Source organism: Meleagris gallopavo, chromosome 11, assembly GCF_000146605.3.
Source record: "Meleagris gallopavo isolate NT-WF06-2002-E0010 breed Aviagen turkey brand Nicholas breeding stock chromosome 11, Turkey_5.1, whole genome shotgun sequence".
Lineage (NCBI taxonomy): Eukaryota > Metazoa > Chordata > Aves > Galliformes > Phasianidae > Meleagris > Meleagris gallopavo.
In genome coordinates, this window is record NC_015021.2 from 7,874,787 (window position 1) to 7,901,584 (window position 26,798).

A 26,798-nucleotide genomic window follows, 5' to 3' on the forward strand; every position below is an offset into this window, starting at 1 on the left:
CCCATACTTTTTAACATTATGCCTTGCTGAAAGTTAACTTATTTTATTGCCGAGTTTTATTGTCCATCTTTGTTAGAAGTCCAGAAGAGTTCCTCATGCTCTTAACCACTTTTTTAAAACTGGTATGCAAACCTGCACTGATCTATGCATACATACAGCTTTGATAAGACTAAAGAAACAAAGCTCCAAACTTACATCGGAGCCAGTAAGAGAGAAATTGTAAATGAATCATGTTAATTTAGCAACTAGGATGAAATCATCCCAGGACTCAAAAAACTTCAGTAGCACCTCGAGTCTTTTACATTTTAGCTCTGTCATATCTGATATGGTTTATTTACCGTTTTCCATCTTTAAGTGCTATTTTGATAATTTTCTTTTCAGCATCAGGCTGTTTTTCAAAACAGCCTTTGTTAGCATAAGGCTGAGTCTGCAGTGCTGACAAATGCTGAAAAACTCTTTGAGATTCCAGCTCATTGGAGCATTTTAGAGATATGTTTTTAATGCAACTGTGATATCATTGCTAATAACAAAATATTGAAAAAACAAAACATAGTAGCTGGCAAGAACTTGCTTTATGACGTGCAAATATTCCTTTAGCCTGGCTCTGAAGTATTTTCTATAAATTAACCTAGATTTGTGCACTTCCGATTTCTGTGGTCCAGTGTGAAATGCAGTGACTGCTCTGTGCCTCTGTAAACCTTCTATATCCCTTAAGGAGAAACTGAACTGCCCACAGAAAGTATTTTATAATTTAACTAATTGCATTGTCTTGAAATTATTGATATATGTTTCTATGTATTCCATATTATGCAGTTTTTCATTTTAATGCACCGTGATAGTTTTATTATCATGGAATATTGTTTTGAAAGTTGTTCATACTAGCTTGCTCTTTTCGGAAGACTTAAGATGAGCCAGGCTGTTGTAGCACCATGAAATAATAAGTATTACTGACTTAAAGCTTACCATGGGAATGTCCCCATATCAACTGAATTTCTCACAGAGTGAAAATGCCCATGGAGAGTTTTTAATACACCTAGAAGCCTGGATTAAGGACTGTTAAATTGCCTAGTTTTCTGCAATACTCTGAGAACTCTGAAACCGAAAGGAAACCTAAAACAAAAATTCCCAATTAAGATCTGAATTGAATTACCTTGAAAGTGAACGGGCACATTTGTTTTCTTACTTATGAGTTATTAATATTTATATTGTACACTCTGGTTTATCAATTATGCCACCAGAGTTTTTACAAAACGTGCATAACTGTTTAGAAGAAGTTGCCCATGAGCGAAATCTGTTGTTACTTGGATGATTTTACTAGGACTGCTGAGTGGCTTATCTTTCAAGTAAAGCAGGATGACTTAGGAACATTCAGAAGGGTGCTTGAAGAACTTCACAAAGTTGGTACCAACACCTTTACCCTTCACAATGCACATTAGGAGAGAAATATGAAGTGATTTATCTGTGTGCATCAGCTGTTTATTCCTACTTTGGTTCCATGGTTTCTGGATGTCTGCAGTTCTGGAAGTATTGGTTTTCGATTGCTTTACTTTCCACATTTTTGATAGTTTCTTGCAGTAGAAAAGCCTAGAAATGCCTGCTTTTAATGAACCATTACATAAAAAACTGCAACTGAACAGTTAAAGCAGTTTTTCATAGTTAAAAAATAAACACAGTGCACTAACTGTAGCCATAAAGTGTTACTGAACTGACGTGCTTGCTTGATGCAATTTAGCAACAAACTTGATTATAATAGAATTATTTAATTGTGAACAAACTATGGATCTAATTTATTAAGACACATTGAAATTACAACATGACAGCATAAAGACATACTGCATTTGCAGGAATAATCAGGGCTTTCGTGTGCTGTTTCTGTCAGTATGATAAAACAGTCTCACTATTTAAAGCTGTAATTAAGCCATCCATATTTTTAAACCTATTGTGAATATAAGTATTACACATTACAGGTTTTAAGGCTGGAAAAGCAGCTCACACTTTGTGTACAAACTACAGTTTGCAAACACCTACTTGACTGCAGTGTTGTCACAACTGTACACTGTACATTGTATAGCAATGCTCTTATTCAAAAGCAAAATACCTTGTCTTCTATGGCAGTTTTCTATCACACAGTGATGGGGTGGAAAAAAAGCAAAAGAATTTTTCATTTTGCTCTGAGAATGCTAGATATAATACATGAGCTTCAGGAAGTTCATAATTAATTACTGAAATACACTAGGCCGTGGGATGCACATCTGTTTATTCTGCCACGTTGATGACTGTGTTCAAAGAGAGACCTCAGGTCATGCATTTCTGTAAGGCTAATGGATTTTCTTCTTGTGGAGCGGTGCTTAGTAAGCAGTAAGAAAAAGTGTGGTCTTACAGTGAAACCTTTCCTGGCCAATACACGAAGCAGAACAAATGGCAGTGGGGCAGAAGTACAGCCCAAGAGGTGCTCGTTTTAAGGAGAGGATAATATTAATAATGTGGAGTTTTGGCAAATGGGCATGAAATAGGAGAAGAGCACATTATGGTCAGATACAAATTAAAATTAACTCAATCACAGTTAGCAAGCAGAATGGAAATCACTCTATTGTATTTTATTTTTTTTTTTTCATAAATCCAACTTGGTTTTGGACTAGGATACCAAAGCTTACAAAAACTAAAGTTTTTGCTACTGAAATGTGCATTAAAATGGAAGAACTTGCTCTAGTAATCTCTTTATGCTTCACTCATTAAATTCTATTTTCTTCTTCTATTTATTATTTATATTGTATTAGATATACATAGTACAACCTTTGCATAGAGAGATGAACTTTAAATGTTGTCCTAAATTTTTTTTCATCCAACTCCTCACTTAATGTCTAATATTTTAAATATATATATTATTATGGCTGATAATTAATGAAATTTATGTTGGTAATTTGTTATGGAAACAACTCCACACCTAAGACTGCAGGAGATTTTACTGTGGATTTATCAGTCCTCACTATACCTCTTCTCTATATAATCAAAAACTGTTCTTCTATTTACACAACTCTGGGGGTGTATTTTGGAATGACTATTGACAGTTAAGACAAATGTGTACGATTTACATGATTTTGAAAAAAGATCAATTTCACTTTTCACAAAGAGCTCGGCTTTTTTTTAGCATATTGACTGTCTTATGAAATAGATTTAAGAAACAATTCTTTCAGATTTCAGGGGAATTGATGTCTGTCGGCCATATTGAGCTATTACTATAATGGTGGGCTTATTTGCTGAAGAAAGTAAAATGTTCCTGAGAGCTGCATTAAACATCTGCAAGGCATGCAAGCCAATGCCTCTGCTGGTGTAAATCTGCCCTGTTCTTTTCAATTTCAGCTACTGCTGGGAATATAAATCTTGGCCATTCTGCAGAATCCACATAAGCTCTGTAAGAGTAAAGAGGATGCCAGCAGCTTTTAAATAGGGTCTGGATAACAGGGCAGTTTGTGAATTCAATGCTACCAATTAGAAATGAAGTCTTCAAAATGTGCCTGGATCTGTTGACCGCTGCCAGAGCACAACAGAGCTAGGAAACAAAGCTGCAAAATTTAACATCTACCAGAATCTTATGTTAAAAATAATTGTAAATCCATTTGTATTTCAGAAGTATGGAAGTAGAAAATGGGAATCCTTTTGTATGAATAATTTCATGTCTTAAAAGCATATTTTAGTTTGGAGACACATATTCTTTGTGCATAGAAAATGAAACCTACAAAATCTTTCTTGGTAGGTAGTAGCAGGAACCTCATTTGGATTTTGGGATCATGGAGCAGTAGAATGGTTTTGATTGGAAGGGACCCTAAAGCGTCTGCCGTGGGCAAGGACACCTCCCACTAGTTCAGGCTGCCCATGGCCCCATTCATCCTGGCCTTGAACATTTGCAGGGATGGGACATCTGCAGCTTCTCTGGACAGCCTGTTAGAGTTCTTTAATGCCCTCCAAGCAAAGAATTTATTTTTTATGCCTGATATAAACCTACCCTCTTTAAAGCCTCTTGTTCTGTCACTACACTTCTGGCAAAGAGTCCCTCCTCAGCTTTCCTGTAACCCTCTTTAAGCACTGAAAGGCCTCTGTAAGGCCTCCTCAGACCCCTCACTTCTCCAAGCTGACCAACCCCCAGCTTTCAGTCTGTCTCCATAGGAGAGGTGCTCCAACCCTCTGAGCATCCTTGTAGCCTCCCCTAGACCCACTCCCACAGCTCCATGCCCTTTTTGTGCTGGGTGCCCCAGAGCTGAACACAGCACTGCAGGTTGGAGGCTTAGAGTAGAGCAGAAATTTCATTGTTGCTACAGCAACTTTAATATTGAAGATTTCAACTTTATTGGATCATAATTTCTGGAAATATATTAACATGCTTTAGTATTACTATTGATAGCTGTAATATTTTTATTGGTGGTTTGTTGGCCATGATTTTTTTCTACTTAAGTCATAAAATTCCTACATCAAGTTCCAAAAATGTCATTGCTATGACATATCTGATGCAATATGTCTCATTATTGTATTATAGCATACCTTCTGATTTTTTAAGTATCCTTACAGCAGCCAGTATAAGATCCTATCAACTCCAGTTTATTCACTCATTATTAAAAATACACAAAAAGTTGGATGATGATAGTGCACAGTTCTTTCAAGCCAGTATCAGTCACAATTGAGAATTAATAGTATTCAAGACACTGAAGAATTTTACTGCATTTTTTGAAGCATTTAGTGAGAGTCCAGAGTCTTGCTTAGTTGTTTCCCAATCATAGTGATTATATTATTGCAAATAGATCCTTTTCAATTTCAATTTTTTTTTACACCTGTGGACTCAGATTTTTTCCAGAGCTATTGTTCTTGTTATAAATGGTAGCCTGCGTGGCATTTTTTTTCTTTGTATAAGTGACCTCAGATTGTTTTTCATTGTTTTTCACTGCTTAAATCATTGGATTTGGATTCACTCTTGAGTTAAGGGTATGTTGTAGTGCCCCATAGCCATTACAGAGACCCCAGTTTCCTTTTTCTTAGTGTTCTGAATATTTAACTGAATGTGGTTGAATTAGTGAATGTTCTCGTATTATCTTCCAGTGCTCAGCTAAAGTAAATAGAGTAGTTGGGATCACAGTTAGAAGTATATTCTAATTCAGAAACATATTCTAAAACAGAAAATGATTTCACTAATTTAACTCTAGTGTTCATACAATAGAATACGATACAACTTGATATGTACAGATAACAGGAAACGTCTAGTTTCTTTCAGATAACTTATATAGGAGATCTTTCTGCATTTCACACATGGATTCTTTGCATTACTGTTCATCTTCTCCATGACTGTCACTTTCTATCTCAACAGGACCAATTGTGTTTTGATTTCAGAAATACATGGCTCTAAGCTGTCATACCATTTACCTATGGACTTATCTGAAAATACTTAAGCAGTTACAGTGGTTTTCATTATCTGTCCATATACTTTGATATTTCAGCTATTCTGTAATTCAAAGTTTCAGTTGTAGTTTTCATCCATGTTGAGCACCTTGTTTTGTTTAGGAATTTAGGCATCCAGTGTCAACCTACAAATATAAATCTGCATCTACATTAATCACTGACTAATTGAGGCATAACAGTGCTTAGCCACCTTCTGGATTATACAAAGTAATCATTTGGATTTATGGGACCATATTTAGGTAGTTTTACTTGGAACTTTTCAGGAAAAGAATAAAGAATTACCATACATTTTTATAAAGACTCATAAAATGAAGTAATTTTTTGCTTTTTTATATGCTCCTGAACTTGTTCTCTGAAAATGTTGAAAATCATTTAGGCCCCACAACTTTGAGTAGTAACTCCTCCCTCATGATTTTATAGATTGGGAGATTTAGCCACCTTTTTAGCATTTGAAGGCCTTCTTCAGTCTTTGAAGACCACAAATCAGTTCTTGGTGTATACATGTACAATAATGTCTTAGAATTACCAATCCAAAAATCTTTATCTTTTATGATGATGTAGAATTCAGTACCTCATTCCTTCTTTAATTCTTAAATTTTGCTGGCTTCAGATGCAGTACTATATTTTGCTTGAAAATTTGAAGGGAAGGATAAACATTTGAAAGGAGAAATAATGGAAGGATAAAAAGTGTTTCCTTAAATTTTCACACTATATATGTCATATTCTGTTACAAATGTCTGAGTTCCAAGCTGGGGAAGTGCTGCTTTTAAGCTTCAGTATAAAAAAGAGCATATATCTGTAACTGCTACTGATAATGTTTGTATGGAAAAACTCTTCCTTGAATGTCATGCCTTTAGAAGTTCTGTCCATTTGTATTTCCAAATTTTTCATTCTGCTCTGGGAATGCACAATGAATATACTAGTTTAAGGAAGGTAATTATTAATTTGTACTGCCAGTAATGCTGTTCTCTTAACCTAAGCAGCAATGGGATTGCTATCTAAATAACAAGAGACAGGTGGATGCTGCTGTGCACCTGAGGGGAGCACACAGCCTCATGCTGTTTGATAGTCTGCTTGCCCCAGAGAATTGCCTTTTCTGTTATAATAAATCCAACTGTGATTTTGCTACAAGAGTTAGAGTGTAAATGTGATTTCTCACATTTGCATGTGAAGATGTGCATCATCTTTGCATCCTTCAGGCATGTTTAATCATCACTGGGAAACATAGGTATAAAAACCTTTACAGGGGCTTCAGAATCTAAAGCTAAAATATGAGGGAATGAAAAGTAGTAAATGAAAAACTAATACTTAAAGGTTATGATTCAGAAGAGGCTTTATCATACTTAAAGAGTAAGAGTAAATATAGGAGAAAAATGAAATCACAGCAGCAGATAGAAATTTCCTATATATTATCTGTAGGTACAGAAGAGATAAAGAGTTGCATATCTAATTTTGGCATATATTCTTGCAATTTTTTTTTTTTAATTTAAGTAAAAGGCACACCCAATAATTTTTCCAAAAATAAGAGCAACTTTTATGTTGTAGTTATACTTCCATCCTCTCCCCCATTAACATCCATGTCTGTTACGTATTATCCAAGGTAGAAGGAAAGCATTTACATGAACTTCATTTACATAAAGTTTTCTTTATGTATATTGATAAAGTTATCAAAAACTCAGCTATCCCATGTTATTTTTGTTCATAGCATAAAAGAGAGGATTGAGCAAAGAACACAAGTCGATTTCTTTCCTGTGCAGTAATATAAAGTATCTTATGTTTGGTGGTTCTACAACAAACATTAATAGCAAACGATACAAAACAATCACAAGCCTCTGGGAAGTAAAGCAAATTCTGAGAAATTACTATAATATACAGATATAAATCATTACTTTATCAAACATTCTTCAATTGCTCTACACACAGACACAATTCTGATCTCAGTTTCGTTGTTCAGGAGGAGGATAAAAAGACAAAAGGTCATACAACCAGAATTGTCTGTCGTTATGCGCACAGTTTCTGCAGTGTACATGGTATGGACTTTGCATGTTTCCACTTAACTTTTAGAGATATCTACACTTGTACTATTCTATGGGGCTTATGGCCTTGATAGCAATGGATAGGCTAAATCAGAATGTACATTCACTTTCTGCTACACAGAAAAATTGCTGACTAGAGTTAATTTTATTCAACTGTGTACGGACATATTACTTTCTGGTATCTCACCTGAAGAATATGTACTGCTGTATGATCATTTTATAGTCTTTTCACAGTATTTTTATTTTTGCCTTATCCCTGTGTATATTTAATCAGTTTTATGAATTTGTTTTTACATTCAGCATATTGTATTTGTATAGAACGTGAGTGAATTACAGTCCCTGAGTGAAATGTAGCCACAAACACTAAAATAGCGTTGTTGATCCTGAATTGATGAGTACTTCACAAAAGAGAGCACTGCAAATTCAATCTAATCCTCTCCTTGAGGAGCAGTATCTTTCAAAAAGCCTGAAGCTGGTTCCTGGATCTGACTGAGAGTGTTAGAGGGGAGCAAAGTAGCAGAAAACAACATGATACGTTAAATATGAAGATCTCATATAAGAGATAAATAGAGACAGAGCTTTAGTTCTTGCTGTGAAAACTTAAAAATAAGGACAGAAATTCTGGGAAGTAGTTCTGGAAGATCCAATCCTCCCATTTCTAGCAACAGTCATTTTATCTTAGGAAGATGTCTTTAATCCAACAGCCACTTTTCCATCAGCAAAGCAGTGCTTCAAAGGGAAAATTTCAACCAGCTCAACTGTGAATAAATGTTTGATCTTTTAGATAATTACTTTAACGATATCCATAAAACTTTTAAGGTTTGTGCAACACTGAAAATTCGTTCCCACAGTCTATTTGTTTCATGTCCCTAAACATCAACCCAAAGTATTCTGGGATACTGCCCTCGGTGCTATCTTGCTTCTTCACATAAAAGCACTAAGAACACAATTGTAATTAGTACTAAAAGAAAGCTATCTGCTGAATGAATAGCATTCCCTAGCAAAGTCACAAATATAGCTGATACCTAATTACCTATTCATGATACACAACATATAATCAATCTTTCTAAAAAATGCCAGCTATGTAATTAAAAGCCCAGCAGTTACCATTTAAGTAAAGAGAGTGCACATAATATTTGGGTTGTATAATTTTCTCACTCATCTTTGAGTATAAATACAGAAACAACCATTCTTCACTTCGTAGAAATAATGAAGGTAGCAAATTATATCTCATTGCTACCTTTCATCTGCAATAAAAACAAAATAACATCTGCTTTTCTCTGTATTATGTCCTAATTATCTACTGGAACTAAAGAAAATACAGCACTAATCTGTATGGGGAAGGAGTCTGTATTACGTGTCTTTCTGCAGTTCTAGCTACCTCAGTCACAGACTACAGCAATATTCAAAATTATTATAATAGTTGGCTCCCATATGCGTACTAAGTGATTCTCTGGAGATAGAAATTCTATCAGCGTGAGAGTTGCATTGGAGCAGAAGTTCCTTTATCCCTGATTTGCACTGCACGCCTTCAACAGAGTAAGAATCTTTCAAACGTGAAGAATCTTTCCCCAAATGTGGAATGTGTAAAATGATGCTCAATGACTGTGTCAACTCTGTCTTCCTTTGGTGAGGACCTTTAGAGCAATCCTTGTGAGCTGCAAGCAGTGTCAGTGCTTCCTTCAGAGATGGAAAGACTTTGAAGAGAGATTTGCCAGGTGGTGAAAAATGTTCAGAGCCAATGATTCCATTTCCAGCAACAGAGAGGTCCCGAGCTCCAAGGAATTTTGATGCACTTACTTCTGTGTGCAGACAACCCAACCCAGGAGTTTTAGGACGTTGTGCTTGGTGGCTGAGAACTGAGATATTAAGACATTCATCATATGAATGAAAAATTATACATAGTACTTTCTGTGGAGTTGGAATAGGTACAAGCAGTCCACTGCTCTGGTCTGAAAGAGCAAGTGATGCATGTAAGTAGGAATGTGTGAGGAGGAGGAGAGAAGAGGTCTTCTCAGAATCGTTTTTGCAGCTGAACCATGGTGTTTTACCTCAAAAACAAACAAGCCATGACCAACCTGTTTGCTTTGTCTCCAGATTGCAGTTTGCATTAACCATGCTCTGCACCTTTAAAACATCACTGCATAACTGAGCATTACAAGCATTGTGTTTCTTCACACACCAACAGTAAGGGAAGAATATGTCATCCTGTTTTGAACTGTAACAGCCTACCTCCTTTTTTTCTTAGTGCAGCCTCTTTTCTCAGTGAGAAAAAAAATCCTGAGTTATTGAATATCCTTCAGGAGTAGGGCCAGAATTCTCAGCCACTTGAAATCTCAGGCCTTGGAGCAGCAGGCAGTTGATACCTGACTTAAACTTACCCTTTAACATGAATTTTGGTATTTCAGTCACTTTTTTTTTATTTTTTTAAATAATAACAGCGTATTAATATTTGAATAGTAATTGCAAATAATAAAGATTTTGTTTGTTTTAGGGTCACTTACTCTTTCTTCTAAGATTATTAGCTAAAAAATATTATGTTGGTAATACTGAAAAGTGTTTCCTTGGTTTTCTAGCACATAATACATGTTTCAAGAGGCTAGTTGGACGTGTATTTCAGTGACAAGTTTACTATTTCAGTATGTAGTTTATGACACTTTTATGGGTCATACTTATTACTAAATGCTCCAAGGATTTAAAAATAAGTTCTCTTTACAGAAATACAGAACAGATAGCATCCCTGTATGTATCAGCTCAGCAGAAGGCAGATTCCAGGGATCTCAGAAGGTGGCTTAAATTCCGGGTAGACTGAAATATGGGGTCTCAGAAGTGAAACAGCGTAGTTACTGATATATTCTGTCCCAAGGTGGGAATAAGCTCACAGACCAAAGGCTTGTTTTAACAGTTTTCAAAGGCAGTTTGCTGAAACAAACATGTTCAATTTTGCTTATACATCATGTTTATGAAGAACATAGTAATAATGTAGACTAGTACAATTTGGGCTTCCATGTAAATGAATGAGCTACTCCACATATATTTGGTCACTTCTAATTGATGCATACGTGATCAATGTGTGTGTCCAAAGGGAGACTATAAGAAAGAAGATAATAGACTTCAGCAGGGTCTGTTGTGATTGGGCAAGGGGAGATGGTTTCAAACTAAAAGAGAGCAGATTTGATTGTATGATTCTGTGGTTCTAAGAAGTTTTTTTACAATAATGGTGCTGAGGCACTGGCACAGGGCATAGAGAGGTGGTGGACGCCACATCCTTGGAGACGTTCAAGGTCAGGCTGGACCAGACTCTGAGTGCCTGTTGCAGCTCTAGGTGTCCCTGTTCACTGCAGGGCAGTTGGAACAGATGGCCTTTAAGAATCCCTTCCAGCTCAAGTGGTTCTACGATCTTTTGGAAACAAAACAGCTTCATGCTTTGTAAAGGAATTAGTCAAAATTCAAAATTGAACATAAAAGCTTAGATCAATTAATGATCAATTCTCAAAGGCATTATCTCCCTAAGTTTTTGCATTTGTTAAGTCTCTGGTTATATATATATTAGATGCTTAAAAATACATATGTAGGCTATGTAACACTTATATTGTTTTCTGTTATTTGAATTTAAGAGGCGTTCAACAAGAAAGTCATACTGACGTATCATAATGCAATATCTGCAATATAAACAAACAGAAATGTTATATAAACCTTTAAAGTTGTCAGAGGAAAATTAAACTTGCAATATATATTCTGGCTAGGCTGTTGGTTTTTGTTGTTATTGTTTTAGTCTTATTGTTGTTGTCTTCTGACTCAGTCTTGATTCGACTTCATTTTTTGAAGAAGTTTGTTACCATTTTCATTATCAGGAAGTGCATTCACCTCAGACTATTGATTGCTCTTTCCATTTAGAAAGAAACAGTTTCCAACCCTGATAGGACCACGAAGTATTTTATTGAGCCTGACAATCTGTAACAATTCATGGCGGGTGGTATAATGCCTCATTCTTTCCCAGTGTCTGCAGCAATAGATTTCAAAGGACAAACCCATGCTGATAGTGAATGTGCTGTATTTCAGTGGCAAAGTTCTGTGCTTCATCCCTGAAAGTTTCATTTATTGTTTTGTACATATAAGTAACTTGTGTGGAATGTGTGGTCTGTGAGTAAATATTAGTAAACGTCATACTCACTGCTGTATCTCAGAGCACCTTACAGAGATTATCAGTGTAACAGCCCCCCTTTAAAATGGGAAATGTTTTGGAAGCAGTGTGTATGTGTCCTCTGCTGCTTTTAGTCTATTTGTTGAAAAAGTACATGTGTAGCATGATCTTTTGAATAAATTTATTAATAGGTGTAATTCAAATTCCCAAATTAATAGAGGTGGAATATTACAATTATTTTCGTCCATAAATACTACATGTACAGGACCCGATGAAAATGCTAACCTTTGGTTTTAAAAGAAGTAGGTTACTCCAAAAGTAAAGCCTGAAGAGCATTCTGAATTCTATCTGATAGAGCAAATTCTCAACTACAAGACATTTTCTTCAGTGTGGTCACCACCATTAGCTGAGCATTTTCACCAATGATGAACAAGAGTCTTCATGCCATGCTTGTAAAAATCTGCATGGCTGTCTGGAACACAGCTTGTCTTTCATACTGCTGTCACCACTGCTGAAACGCACCACCCACTGCCTCACTGTGCTCGCATCTACTGTTGGGTCTTCATAAATGTTCAGCAAGCATCAGTGAATGCCAATAGATGCAATTTTTTTCTGCATGGAGGAATTCAGTGACATACCTTTGCTTCATGCACACTTCCATGTCAGACACCGTTCTGTTAGACTGCACCTCTGTCACAGCAGCAAAATGTAATGGAATATTGGTGAGAAGATTCACCCTCTGCTCCTCTGTTGCCGTACCACCAATATCCAACTCTGGATGATGTGGGCCAGCATCATAAAATAGGAGGCATTACTTTCAGAGCAGCCCTCATATTGCTTTTCTAGATTCTCTTCTGGTTCTAGTAATAGGAGAAGCTTCCACTGCCAAAGTACTGTTTACAAAGAGTGAAGTCATCTTTTCAACATGAATTTTTCAAATGTATTTAAGTCTTCTCCAAATATGGAAATGGAGATAAAATGTTCCTGATTTGTGGACTAGCATGATTTAAGTACTTGTTAAAATAAAGTTTAAATTATAGCTAGCATTTACTCACTTCTGTTGGTAGCTGGACACATAGGGTAGCAATGAGTTTGGCGATTCCTGTATCTTTTTCCATTTTTTCACTTGACCTAGCATCACAAATTAGCTAAAAGTGAAGAATATGAATAAGATTTAAAATTTAGTATATATTCATTTTATATGTGGCACTTCATGTTTGTTTGTTTACAGATTTATGAGCCTTAGTAATAGTCTTCACAGTATACAGTATTTTAAATGGATCCTGGATTTCCTAACTTTAGTGACATCCGTTAGTATGTTTTCTCCAGAGATGTAGAAAGTGTTTGTTCTTGCAACATATTTGCCACAACTGCTTCTCTAAATTTTTGGTGTACTTCTGAGGAGGGATTGCAGCGGAAATGTTAGTGGCCTCCTATTAGTCTACATTTAAGTCTGCATGTGCAGTGTGTACAGAGGTTGTTTACTAATGAACAGACCTCTTAGCTGTCTGTAACCTGAAGGTATGATTGTGAATTTTCCCAGAAGTAATGCTACAAACAGAAGAATGCCACATTGAAGCTGCCTATTGGCATTTGACTAAGATGCATATAAGTTTGAAGAATTGAGATAAGCATTATATTAGAGTGAGAAGCTGCAGAAGCTTGTTGTTATTGTTAGGACTGCACATAGTCTATTTAGTTAATAGACATTTAGTTAATGCAGGTATGTTTTTTTCCTTTTTGTTGAAGTGATTGTAAAATCGTGTAGTTGTTTAAAGCTGTGCATAGCTATGTTATTTCTGAAATTGAATTTTTTAACTATACAATTAATGTAAGCAGATGGTAAATACACTTGTTGCTGTCATCCGATGTAGTGAGATCAGGCTAAGATCACTGTAGCCAAGATCAAGACACTTACGTTGATTTAACACCTAACAAGAAGATTCTCTGTAAAAGTTGAGGAAATTGAAAGTCTCTTAACTTAATATGAACATTCAAATTTAACAGCTAAATTGGGTAAATAAAACCATTGCTCCTTCCTCTTGTCCCAAGTAGCTTGTAGCCTGTATATCTACTTTTACTATCCATGAAGACAGAAGAGAAAAATCTGTAAAGCATATGGTCAAAAATATCACCAGTCAGATCAAAAAGCATATAACTGATCATGATGAGTCTTGGTATAGAAGGGTATGAGAAGCTGGACAGGTACTGCCTACTTCAGCTGTGGACAGACGATACCTACTTCTGATATACACTGAGAGATGTATAACATACTCACTTTTTAGTTTCCTGCTACGTTGATGCAATACGTAATTAAAAATATATTCATCTGAGTACTCCTACAATTTTTTTCGTTTGTCTATTAAGGATACAGGATTTTAAGAGATGTGGAATCATTCAGCTAGGGATCTACTGACAAATTTTGAGTAGTTCTTTTGAGATTTACATAAGTTCTGCAATGTTAGGAGCATCCAAAAAGCCTTCAAATGGATACCCTGTGAGTATCAAATATTTACTGTATATAGTTTCAAAAACTAGTTTGAGGGAAAAAACTATGCATAATTAAGCTACAAAACCAACTTTGTACTCATAGCTTGTTGGGATGCTGATTTGCTGAGTGAATATTGAATATTTACTGTGGCTCTTTTGTTTTAATTTTCTACCATGTCATGTTTTATGTTGTTCTGGGAACTTTTTCCGTGTAAAATGCACAAAGCAATGAATGAATGTTTGGAAGAACTTTATTTGTCTAAAGATTTCAAACTTCTTTAGCCACAGCTGAAGGAACACCTTATAAAATGCTAGGAAGAAAGTCTGATGCCTAATGACATTTTTGTATAATTAACATTTTGGTATCTCGTAGACTCTTCTTCCTTCAGAATGATGAAAACAGTTTTGAATGCTCCTTTCAGATCACTAATTTGGACAGGCACTTGGAATACTGGGTATGGTTTTGACCTTAGAGCCCACTTAAATTTGGGTACTCTTCTGCACTTAGTTCATTGATTTAAGTGATGTTAGAAAAAAGGGGAAGGAAAAGAAAAAAGAAAAAAATACGATACTACTGGTCCGAGTTACTATTCAGTGAAACTCTCTATAAAAGTAATGAACCTTAGAAGAAAAGTACAAACAAAATGGAAACCTTAAAAAAAGATTTGTAAATAATACCATAGAAAGCTGATAAATCCTTATTTAAGTGACCTACTTATCCTGGCTTGCTAACTTCTGCTGAAATCAGTGTTGTTTCCTTCACTAGGCAGTCATTTCTGACAGCCTAACGAGCAGGGAGTATTGCTTCTGAAACAGCTGCTGCTGCAACTGCCCCCTTTCCACAGCCCGGTCCAACTGCAGAGAGGGGTGGCTCAATCCAGAACATCAGCTTCAGCAAAATTCACAGCACTTGTTAACTTGAGGGCAAGAGGGACAGGGAGATAAACTATAATGACCAGGAAAAATGTAGTTACCAGTGGGAAATAATCAAGGAGTTACTTCATGATATCAAAATTATTTCTTATGTGGTCTTTTTAACAGCTTATACAAATTGCTTCACATTATCTTAACTTGCAAGACTTTTCTATTATAATTGAGGGAATATCAACAATTTTATTTAATATTATAATTAACAGTAAAGAGTTTTCTTATTTATGTTTCACTTCAATAATTTATTTTCCATTTTTGTCTCAGTTATTTAATACTTGCTTTTAGAATTTTTGTGTGTATTTTTGAATGCTCTTTGTTCACTTTTTGTTTATCTTTGGATTGTTTCCTTTTTTTTTTAAGTAGTTTTTAAATTGATCTATTTTCATACAAGCTGTGAAAGCACTGTGAAGTCTTTACTATTAGAATAAGAGTCTCACTGCTGGTAGGATACTGCAGATTGGTATAAGGAAATATTCTTATTGATTTTACAAGCTGGGGTTTATTCATTTTCCCGATTATACCGTGTTGACATCATAACAATAATGTTCTCTTATTTGTACATACTTGGAAATCCATAACTATTCTGCAAACTTGTTTTCAAATTTATTTGACTGTAGGTTGTAACAAGAAGAAACAAAGCCTTCTGTGTATGTATGCCTAGGTGTGTTTATATGAACTATACATGCATACGTGTTTATAACTGAAAATTAGGAAGTATGGAACTACTGAATTGTTTTTAACTTATTCTTTCCCCTCCATCACAGTCTTATCTTTTCCCTCTCAGTCTTAATGTTAATTATTTAGATATAGTCAGTACTCCAGTCTCTTGTTGGAATAAGACAGGAGGCAGCTTAATCTAGGTGAATAATCAGTTTTATTTCAAAATTGAAAGTATTGTTCTGGAAAAGGACTAGCAATAATATTAAAAAAAAAAATATCTTATCAGGAGAAGCTATGAGATGTCTTTTAATTTGTGTACTTTTTTGTTGGCTTTGTTGCATTTTTTTTTTTACCCTTTTCTTCAGCAATTGAATAGAAATTTACAGTTCCTTTCAGCTTTTATGTTCTGATGGTTTGGTTCCAGATGACTCCAATGTCATATGCAGTTGAAATAAAGTTGACTTCATTAAATAGAGCAGTAATAGAGTGGATACTTTGATTACCAAAGAATACTGTGGTGAAAGACAGGGATTTGCTTGGCCTGGCAGTATGCCAGTAGCACAGAGGAGACTGAAATCTATCTAGCAAAGAGGTCAGTGCTACAATTAGCATCTCCCCTGTAGCATATGGGGCAGGTAGTTTAGACAAATCCAGATAATAAATATTGGAAAATTCAGAGTCAGATGTATACTTGGCTCTTTTAAATTGATACATAGTTCAGATTGGAACGTAGTCACAGTAATAAAGTACTTGCCCCATTTGCCACCGTACTGCGGTGTTTTTGTTCATCCCTTCTTTAGATGAAAGACATTTGCTGTTCTCTTAAACCTCAACATAAAATACACTACAGACTTCTGCTGCATTCCATCATTTACCTCAGGAAAATCAAAGATTAAAATTCGTCTTGCCTCTGTAACTCTGGTACGAAATGCAGACTCACCTCTTTTAAGTGCTTGCTTTTCCATTCTTCTTGCATGTACGCAGAGGGAAAAAGGCTGAGGAGAGATGGAAAGGGCTTCCTTATATTTGTCACTGCAGGGTAAATTGGCATTTCTGGTAAAATGCAACAGTACATTTGTTATGTGAACATCAATAGCTCTAAAGAATACTTAATCATGTTATGTAACTGTATTTTCAGGAATTGTTTTGTGAGCAATTAGTTGTCCTGAGGTATTTCTCTGTAGCTAAAATTTGTTAAAGGATGGTGCTTCCCTCACCAAGTGTTCTAAATGATATAATGGACATCCAGGTTTTACTCTTTGACATGTCCAGTAAACAATACTGCATAATAAATACGAGAGTTGAAGGTATTTTAACATACTCTACCAATATCTTCTTAAGGGCAGCAAATAAATCTTATGGTTGTTTTCTACACTTTGTGATATATATATATTTTTAAGAGAAAGTAAGTATCTAAATTGTATAAATATTAAGCAGGAGAAAAAGCATGGGCCAGAAAGTGAACAAAGATTTGAAAAACTGACTTTGGAAGGACAGTAATCAGGTAGGTGCTTATTTGCATATAGCATTTATTTGAGCAGGCTGCTTCGGAAAACCCCTTAGTTTTATACTCAGTGCTTTGTACTGAATAGTTTGTATTGAAATAACTTGTTTCATAAGTTATGCATAAATATCATTTTGTAAAATCAGTGGTAAATTACATTAGCTTTAAAATTAGTAAGATGAAAAGGGCAAAGAGGAGCTTCCCCTTGACTTTTTGTTCTTTTTCAAAATAGAAAGTCATGGATGATATCTTCTCCTTTGCTTAGCTTCCTAAATAAGGTGCCAGCATAGTGACATTTGGAGAGAACTTTTAGAGGTGGTGTTGGTTGGATTGGATTTCGTGTTGTCTGTCTGTGGCATGTAAATTTGGTGCCTCATGTAGAAGTTTGGACTTGCTCTGCTGACCATGGAGTCTTGAGAATTCTGTGGCTCTTGTCCAACTTAATAAACCCCTAGGAGATTACATGCAACCAAAGATATGGAATACAAGCTGCATTCTAATTTCCTGACTGAAATTCCTATGAAAAAGCAATAGCTTGCTTAACACTGGCATAAGGAGCAAAGCAGTCTTTCTTTTACCTCCTCTTTGGTAAATGTGCCTCTGACACTTAGCTGAGGTTCAAGGAATAAAGGATTCATTTGTACAGAGTTCAATCTCCTTTATTCTACAACCAGTCTATGCATGTCTTTACAATTTCAGAATTACATGGCAGTAAAATGCAAATATTGGAAGAAATGCTGTGTTAAGGTCTCTAAGAGCTGATTCTAAGTAATAAATTTTAAACAAATATAGAAAAATGTTTATTTCATTTTCAAAATTTACTCCCATATATGAAGCTGACATAACATCATCAAATGTATTAGAGAAACCCAAATGCCAGTACAGATAGTAGTTATGAAATGCTTCTTCACATAGGAGTACAAATTACCACTAGCAGCTGTAAGAGGGGTGATGCTCAAGTCTCATAGCATAAAAGCACTAGTCCAGAGCAAAGCAATCTGTTGGATTTTTCTCCCTTCACTGCCTGCCACCAGCTGTCAGAATGTCAGAACTTTTTCAGAGATGCTGTGTGATCAAATTTGAGTAGGATTATTCAAGATCCAAACTGCAATTTTTTATATGGAGGATGAGTCTGCAACAGTATTCTTATAAACAAAAGCAGTGAACTTGTAAATGTTGAGATTCCACTTCACAATCTATCGCCTATTAATTTAAACTGTGAGAATATATTGATTCCTTTTTTTTTTTCATACACAGAGTATATTTTTCTTCCATCCTGCCTTAACAAGTGCATACATGCTTTTAGTTATTGCCAGTTCAAAAGCAGGGCATATTGATTTTAGAGAGTGAAAAAAGTGTAATGTGAAACAGCTGCTAAAGAATAAATGTAGAAGTGGAAACCCAAAGAGATGATTTTTTAAAAACCCAGTATGTAACGTGAATATTGTAGAGCTTTATTTAAAATTTTCTGAAGAGGTTGTGGAGTTGTTAGGGTATTGTGGAATTGTGAGCTATTTGCAGTCTGAACAGCTCCACTTAGTGGTCACGATTACACTGACCCTTTTCCTCAAATGTTTAAATCCTTTTGAGTTCTGCAGTGCTAAATTAAATAAAACCAACATACCTGGATGTTAAAATTTAATGGCAGAGGGAGAACAGGCAGATAAAGCCTAATGCAACAGCCTATTACTGGGGCAGAATAAATAATGCCACAAGACATAGCAATTATATTGCTAGATGAATTTGATTAGTCTGTGTTTGCACTTTGCTTTTATTTCCAAGAGCTTTTCCCCAAAATGAGTAAGTTTGCTGATTATACTGTAGGAAGAAGGCAACTTGAAAGCAAATTTTGACTGTAAAGCCTGCATGTTCACAACAGAAATATATTTGTGTTCATTGTATTACAAAACATGTATCCCAGGTATCCAGTGAAGTAAGCACATCCTGAATACTGAATTACATACTTGCAGGCTACACTGGGATATTTATAGCAGTGTATCTTGCGGTGATGGGAAGGAAAAAAAAAAAAAGAAAGAAAAAAGGCAAATCATAAGGTTCTCATAAGCAATGAGAAAAGAGAGAAAAAGTCAGTTATGCAATATATTTCCCTATATCAATTAATCAGTATTTGCAGATAGCTGTGCTTTTTGAAGCAAATACATACTAAAAAAGGTCAAGAGAGCAGTGGAATTATAGCAAAAGCAATGCCCTAAGGTAATTTCTTATTTTTTTTTCTCGGACTAATGTGCCGTAATAGTGTTGGTTTGTGAATGAGAATTGACAACAGGAAAGCAGTTAAAATTCTAAATGAATTTCTAATATAACAGTAGAAAACTAACTGAACAATGTTTTTCAAGTTCTCGTTTTTCAGAGACAGAAGCTACAGACCCCAGAATGGGACAGGAGAAAGCCTTGTCTATGCTCAGCTTTGGACACCTTCATGCAAAACTCAGTAACCTTCTGCATAATAAGTAGACTACATAAAGCTCTTAGGAAGTTTTCTTTTCATTTGACATATGTAAATGTACAACATTTTTCTGGAGAAAAAAAAAATCAACATATGGAAATGAGCATGATGTTTTAGCTTTGACTGGAAATTCACTGCCACATTTCCAAATTAATAGCTTGGTTTTCTTTTTCAACTCTTTTGTTCTTACATTAATGTGATTCCTTAAGTCCTTGTCAGAGCTGCAATGAAACTGTCCTGAAGAATCTTTAAATCTGCTACCTTTGAGCTCTCTGTTTATTCAGTTCAGTGCTTTCTGCACATTGCTTAGAAATATTGTCTTGTTTCTATCCAGAAACACTGAAGCCATTTCATGTTTATTCGATGTCACCAAAAAAAGGCAAGTGACAAAATTTGTAAAATTTTACATGGCTTTTTCAGAAAGGATTATTTTGGAGATAGGAAGAAAGATGTGGTATTCCTTTTTAAACTCAAAATAATATCTCTGTCTCTATTCAAATATGATCTGTGTTCTGTACTCTGAAGAAGGGTAAGAGATGCCATGCTTTGAAGCAGGGGAGCTGCTTTCAGAACTGGATGCTACAACAAAATGGACAATGCTAAAGCATATGATCAAAAGGAGATTCCCTGAATTTGTTGTCTTCTTTCATGGAATGAGTTTAAAATACAGATCCTCAGTGAGCTCTACGTGTTTACAAAGTTTTCATTATGATAACCCCATCAACTCTATAGTGACATCCTTAAAAAAAATCCTTAAAAAAATCCATAAAGCAGTGGTAAGATTTTTGCTTTCAATGCTTATAGTAGCTTCATCCAGTATAGAGTGATCTAAGTAAAATTTTTTACTCGTTGAAACACTAAAGCAGAAAATGAATCTAACGAAGGGACACAGAATTCATCTGCAATGAAGAAAAGACAGCTAGTCAAGTGCTCCATGATCTTAGAGACAGTTGCAATTCTCAGTGGTCAGTATGTCCTTGAGTGACATTCCAGCACGCATTCATCAGTTCAAGCAGGATGGTTCATGTTATGGAAGGCTAGGGTGAAGAAACAACACTGCTAATTTTTTTTCCAATTTATGTCATCTCTGTTGATAAGAATTCAATTATGAATTAATTAATCCAAAAGTTTAATGGAAATAACGCATAGAATTTCTCCATGAGAAGAAAATGGGAGAAGGAAAATTAAATACTTTTGCAATTTCTGTCTTTTATTCACTTTCAATATGTTAAGCTCTGTGTTAGCAGACTTAAAACACCTCCAGGCTGAGAGAAATGAAAGCAGATCTCAGATTAGTTTCACCAGCCCAGCTGTTATCAATGACTGCAACACTCTCTTTAACCAACCACCTTGTTTTCAATTTTTTTGCACAGAAGTCACTGTCAGCAGCTCATCTCTTCTTCAGTCCAGGTGTACAACTTAGGGCCCCTGGAGGAGGTTCTCTAGCACCATTAATGTTTCCAGTGGCATTTGACTTTTGAACGTGAGCATCACCACAACACTACCAATGTTCTCACCTAGCTTAGGATTTGCTTTGGCAAATAGATTCTTTTGAAACTATTCAAACTTGAATCTGTTGTTAAGACTGGAATTAACCATAATCCATGTGTGAGTGAAAGGTCCTGAGGCAGTCAGCTGACCAGGTTGTGAGCAATGTGTTAGCAAGACAAAACTGAGAAGGGGGACAGGACAAAAACTCCAAAGACTCCAGTGGTAGTAATATCTTTGATTTTGTATCAGTCAGTATTTAAGGTATTATAATAAATTAAATGCTGTAGGTGAAAAAATAGAATACATCAGATGAGATGGCAGCGTATCAGAAATGTAAGAATGAGGTTGTAACCTAGCAAATAAATTCCTCTGTTGCTGCTTGCAAATACCTGACATGGAAAATTCAGTCAGAGAATGCAGCTTAGTTAACTCAGAGCATGTATTGCTATGCTGATACTACCCTAATGACAGTGAGAGGAAAAAAATGGGAAAGCATGCCAGTGAGGTTGAAAGCATTATAGCATTTTTAAATTTTCCATTCTGTTCACTTTGTGGGTTTTTTTGTTTGCTTGTTTAATTTTCTCATTTATCTCTAAAGTATGTTCACAACAGAATGCCATGATTGAATTAAACGAATAATTTGGGATTCTAATACAAAATCTGAAGCAGATCTGAAATAAATGCACAGATTGTTGTCTTCTTGAGACTATCCAGACTTCTACTTCTTATCAAAAATGATATAAATACAGATTATCTAATCTTTCTATGAAAGGAATATAAACTTAAAATAAAGCTTCATACACTTGATAAATGGAATGGAAATAATAACTACTTTCTCAACTCTAAAGGAATAGACCCAAAACAGGCACTAAGTAGCACTGGCAGGATATGTGCAGCTCTTCATGTGGCTGAACTTCTTGTCTGCTGAATATAACTGGCAAAAATATAAAAACAAAAGGGGCTTTTCGGAAGCTACTCAGAGGATTGTGAATGTTTGCTGTTGATCCAAGGTGCTGGGGCACTTCTTGAAGTACAGGTTCTCTGTGTATCTAGTCAAACAGATGCCCCAGGTAAGCTAACCAAGGCTAAAAAACGTCTCTGAGCTGTAAAGGGCATGTTCTCATGTGTGCATATCTGGTCCTTATGTATAAAGTCATAAAAGAAATGCTTTCCAGACTAAGGAACTCTTTCTGACTGCCATGTGCTTCTCAGACCAGAGTAGCTTGATTTCAGTCCATTCCTAAGCATTCCAATATAAAGGAGAAAAAAACTGAGAGCTTTCATGTCTTAAGAAACTTTCTTCACACACTGTTATATCTGTTTTTCTCTATTTCATAAAACCATATTCCAGTGTAATGGTTTATAGTCATCACTGAGACATTAAGATGGTTAATTGACCATAATATGATTAATATGTTTAGAGACAGACTGAAACGATGAAGAGATTAGACCAGTTTAGCAATCCAGCAGTCTTCAAAAGCCAAGCTTATTTATCTGTAATTTTATCTCATTAGGATAGCTTTGCAAATTAGACTGTTTTTTTTAAATAAAGTTCTTACTTGAGATGTCTACAATTTCTTTATTTGCCAAGCTAGTGTATTTTATTATTTTACTTCCATTGCTTCACTGCCATCATTACATTCTGTTGCTGCTGTGGAATGCGCTCGGAAAATATTGGCATTCTATGTTAACAAGGTGAAGAAGGTGTCTGAAATAATAGCATAACAAATTACGCTCCACAATTATTTATTTCTAATTTTGTTGGTTATGCAAATAGTACCTGCTGTTGAGTGGCTGTGATTTATTCCAGAGTTTCTTAAATAATTCTGTTGCCCTCTTGTAGAAAGTTTGTTTTAATGCTGGGAGTCAGTACAGGTTCTTGAAGACATGTCAGGGGATTATATTTTGTATCTGAGTACCCAAGCTGTATTGCAATCATATGAGAATTAATAACCTAGGAGCTTCTGTGCTTTTCAAATCAGTAAGGAAGCTGAGATTTTAAATGCCTAAATTCTCATTAAAAAAAAAAAAAACACCTTGTATTTAAGTGTTGAAGTTTAAGGAACAACTCACAAACACACAAGTAATGGTTTGAAGAGTTTATCAAGCTGTCTGTAATTGCTGTATCTTATGTTCCAAAATGTATCAGAAAAAATTGAGTAATTTGTTGACTGTGGACTATCTGCAGCAGGAGGTATGCATTTTTCTTGGAAGCACTGGAGATCCACTGTTGGATTCTTAAGTTGTGGCGACTGTGCAATCTTGTGTTTCCAGACAGTGTTTCTCTAGAAAAATGTCACTGCCTTATTGGTCAGTCACTAGAATAATCAGACCAGCTACACAATGCAATGCTTTTTATGTATATGATGGCCACAAATGTTTGTTGTCGCCATGTTAAAATGCTCTATCCTTAAATACAAGGATTGCTTGCTCTCATTTAACAGTAGTTGGCATGTTCCAACTGATGCAGCTTAAGGTTACAAGAAAGAAATGCTCTGAGGTGGTTCTCTGAAAAATGTGAAATATTAACCCCTGTCATTTTTATCACACAAGGTCTCTTAACTCAGGCACATCATTTATTTTGTTTTATATAAAAAGGCTGGGAAGTGGGGCTATGATGAATCACAGTCTAATGATCAGGTCAGGACACTTGGTGAGCTGTTTTAACTTGAAAGACAGAACTGCATATCATATTCACAATTGCTGTTTCTTCGATAAAGTTTTCAGTCTTCCAATTTATTTACTTTCAATTTTGGTTTCAGCTCATTTAACCTTCAGAAAATATTTGTGCTGTCTGTTGCTTACACCAGGAAGACTCCAGCAGCCACTTTGCTGCATTTATCTCTTGCTGTGGATCTGTGATGTCTGCAGTAATAAATGTATCCATTTGAAATAGAAGTTATTAAGTTCTTGTTTAAGTGTCTTCTGGAACAAAACATTAGCTTTTGCTTCCAAAGGGCAGATATTGCAGGAAATAGCATGTAACCTGACCAAGGGCAGCTTTATGCTTAAATGTCACTTTTCTGCTTGCATCTGTGAAAACAGCAAGGATATCTGCATTCAAGCACTTCAGTTTCTTAATACATCAGAACTAGTATCTGCAGAACTGAAAGCAGCATGACTGTAACTATTGCTTTATTTCTAAAAACATAGCCCTGTCCTTTCAATTTGCTGTGACCTGTTTATTTGAACTTTTAAATCTGAAAGATAAAGGAAAAAAAGAGTTGGATGTGTGTTGGTATTTGCACACTAGGCTTCTGTCTTCAGAGGCACTGATTCAGCTAGCAAACAAAATGTGGCAGTCTTGCAGTAATCTCCGGTTGTCCTGTTCAGAAATTCTTGTGAGATTTGACACTGATATCCTCACCTTGAAAGTACAGTGTAACTGTGGCTACTGCTTTTCAAAACTGATGCATATCAATGAAACCATATGATCTTCATTTTGCAGAATATCAGTGGGGAAAAAAACAGACTAAAACGAGAAGCATGGAGAAGATTTGGGTTGCCTGCCTGACGCTGCTTGAACTCTGTTCATATGTGCGTGTACAGAGCACAAAAATATCCTGGCATTGAACAGGACTTTCTAAATACCAGTGCAATAGTTAATGACAGTGAATTATGAAGTTGATAATAATTAATCTAAGTGCTATGTATTTTCTTAAATTAAAGCTAAAAAGGACCTCCAGTAAGTGCTAAAACGTACTTCTTACACTCAATTTTGCATTTTGAAGAGTTGATATAGATATTAGGAAATTAATTTTATGTATTAACAAAAGCAAAAATACAACACAAATAAATAGTATTTTTGTTTGTTTCAGCTATGCTTTCAGCTTTGTTCTCAAAGAGTGTGCTTTAAAATGCCTTTTTTACTAAATATATTTTGTGTATAATATATGCATTTATCACAATAGTTTTATACTTTCATTAATTTTAACAATGTATAAATTGCAATAACTGTTTTTTTTCTGACTGCAATTTAGAAACTGTACAATTACAAAAGTGTATTGGGTGTGAAAAGTAGTCACCAGTCAGTAAATGCTAATTAATCTTTCTCTTACATTCTGTGTTTCAGATCTGTGATAAAGAATGGCATTACTATGTTGTCAATGTTGAGTTTCCTGTTGTTACCTTATACATGGATGGAACAACATATGAACCTTACCTTGTGACCAATGATTGGCCTATTCACCCTTCGCACATAGCCATGCAGCTGACAGTCGGTGCTTGCTGGCAAGGTAATATGGCAGTAGAAAGTGGTATTCTGAATTCAAGATGGAATTTCATTTGTCTTGCTACTTGAATAATGAAATAGTTACTAAAAGGTTTTGGTATAAAAAGAGATCCAGATTAATAATTGATCAAAGTTCAAGGATGAAAACAGGTAGGACATTAGCAAGCTTTGCAATTCCACCATCTAAAGAACTGTTGAATCCAGTTAATATATTTAATATGAAATATTATCATCTTTATCTTTTGACTTCACTATTTTTAAATACTTCCCTTAATGTCCAACTTTAAGCAAACTGTCTAAATAGTAGTCTAAAGTGCAACTCTGCTTATCTCCCTCTTTCAATTTCTTCATGATATTTTTGTCGTTGTTTTCACTACTTCTGGACAAATTCTGCACTCTTCATGTAGAATCACAGAATCACCAAAGTTGGAAAAGATCTCTAAAATCATCCAGTCCAACCGTCCACCTATCGCCAATATTTCCCACTAAACCATGTTCATAGTACAACATCCAAACGCGGGACAGTGATTCCACCACATCATGGTATATTACCAGTAATTCCACTGATTTAAACAATTTACTCTGTTACAGACCAGATATAAAAGTGAGGATAAAGTAGAGTCTCATTCCAAAGCCGTACTTGTATGAGCCTTCGCTTAAATATTAGTTTTTCCTGTTTTCTACCTTTTATATTTATTTTTTCATACTTTTTATACCAACAGCATCTGTTTCCTTTTCTGTTCTCTGCTTTCACTTGAAACTGTCCTTTTCTGCTTATCTGCTCTTGTGAAGTTCTCTTCTTTACTGTTCTGTATTAAAGTTTTGTTTATGCTGTGGCTTGTTTTCACTTACTGCAGTCATGAAGCGTGGTGTGAACTGTACAATTAGGAAAACATGCTTTCACATAGATTTTATTTGCTCACCACTCTTTACTGATGGTTCAGTTTTTCTCTTCTTGTTAACTTGTCTGCCAGTTTGATTTCTGCACAGTAGTTTGTTTGAAGAATTTGGGCATCTTATGTATGCCAGAGCTATTCATCATAAGTAACATCAGAAGCAAATCCAATTGTTAGATTATGATTACCTTGGGGGTAAAGATCCAATCTTTATTTTGGTGGTAACACAGAGAATAAAGCCACACATTTAGTAAAAACAAGATTTGATACATTTTGAACTCAGATGAGTATTATGATAGCTAGTTAATCACCGTGATATTACACCTATACATATGTACAGATATACACTGATCCGTCCTTACCTGATATTTGCACCCTTTCATCTCCACAGAATGAACTTAAGTTAATTGCAGTATTCCATTAATGTTGAATATATAACAGAATACCTTCAATATTATTCTAATGTACTAAAAATCTAAGGCAATCTTATTCCTTTTTTTTTTT

General features: G+C 35.3%; 2 protein-coding genes across 2 annotated transcripts in view; both read left to right on the plus strand.

Moving 5' to 3' along the window:
- The window catches only part of LOC104912638 (calsyntenin-2-like), a 57,512-nt gene extending 31,404 nt beyond the window's left edge, over nucleotides 1-26,108 (plus strand). The window contains exon 5 of the mRNA XM_010716678.3: nucleotides 25,240-26,108. Within this exon, the coding sequence (XP_010714980.1) occupies nucleotides 25,240-25,467 (228 nt within the window). The 3' untranslated portion in view covers nucleotides 25,468-26,108. The remainder of the gene's footprint in view (nucleotides 1-25,239) is intronic.
- Nucleotides 25,539-26,798, plus strand: part of LOC104912639 (calsyntenin-2-like) — a 163,929-nt gene continuing 162,669 nt past the window's right edge. The window contains exon 1 of the mRNA XM_019618862.2: nucleotides 25,539-25,548. Coding sequence (XP_019474407.2) covers nucleotides 25,539-25,548 — 10 coding nt within the window. The remainder of the gene's footprint in view (nucleotides 25,549-26,798) is intronic.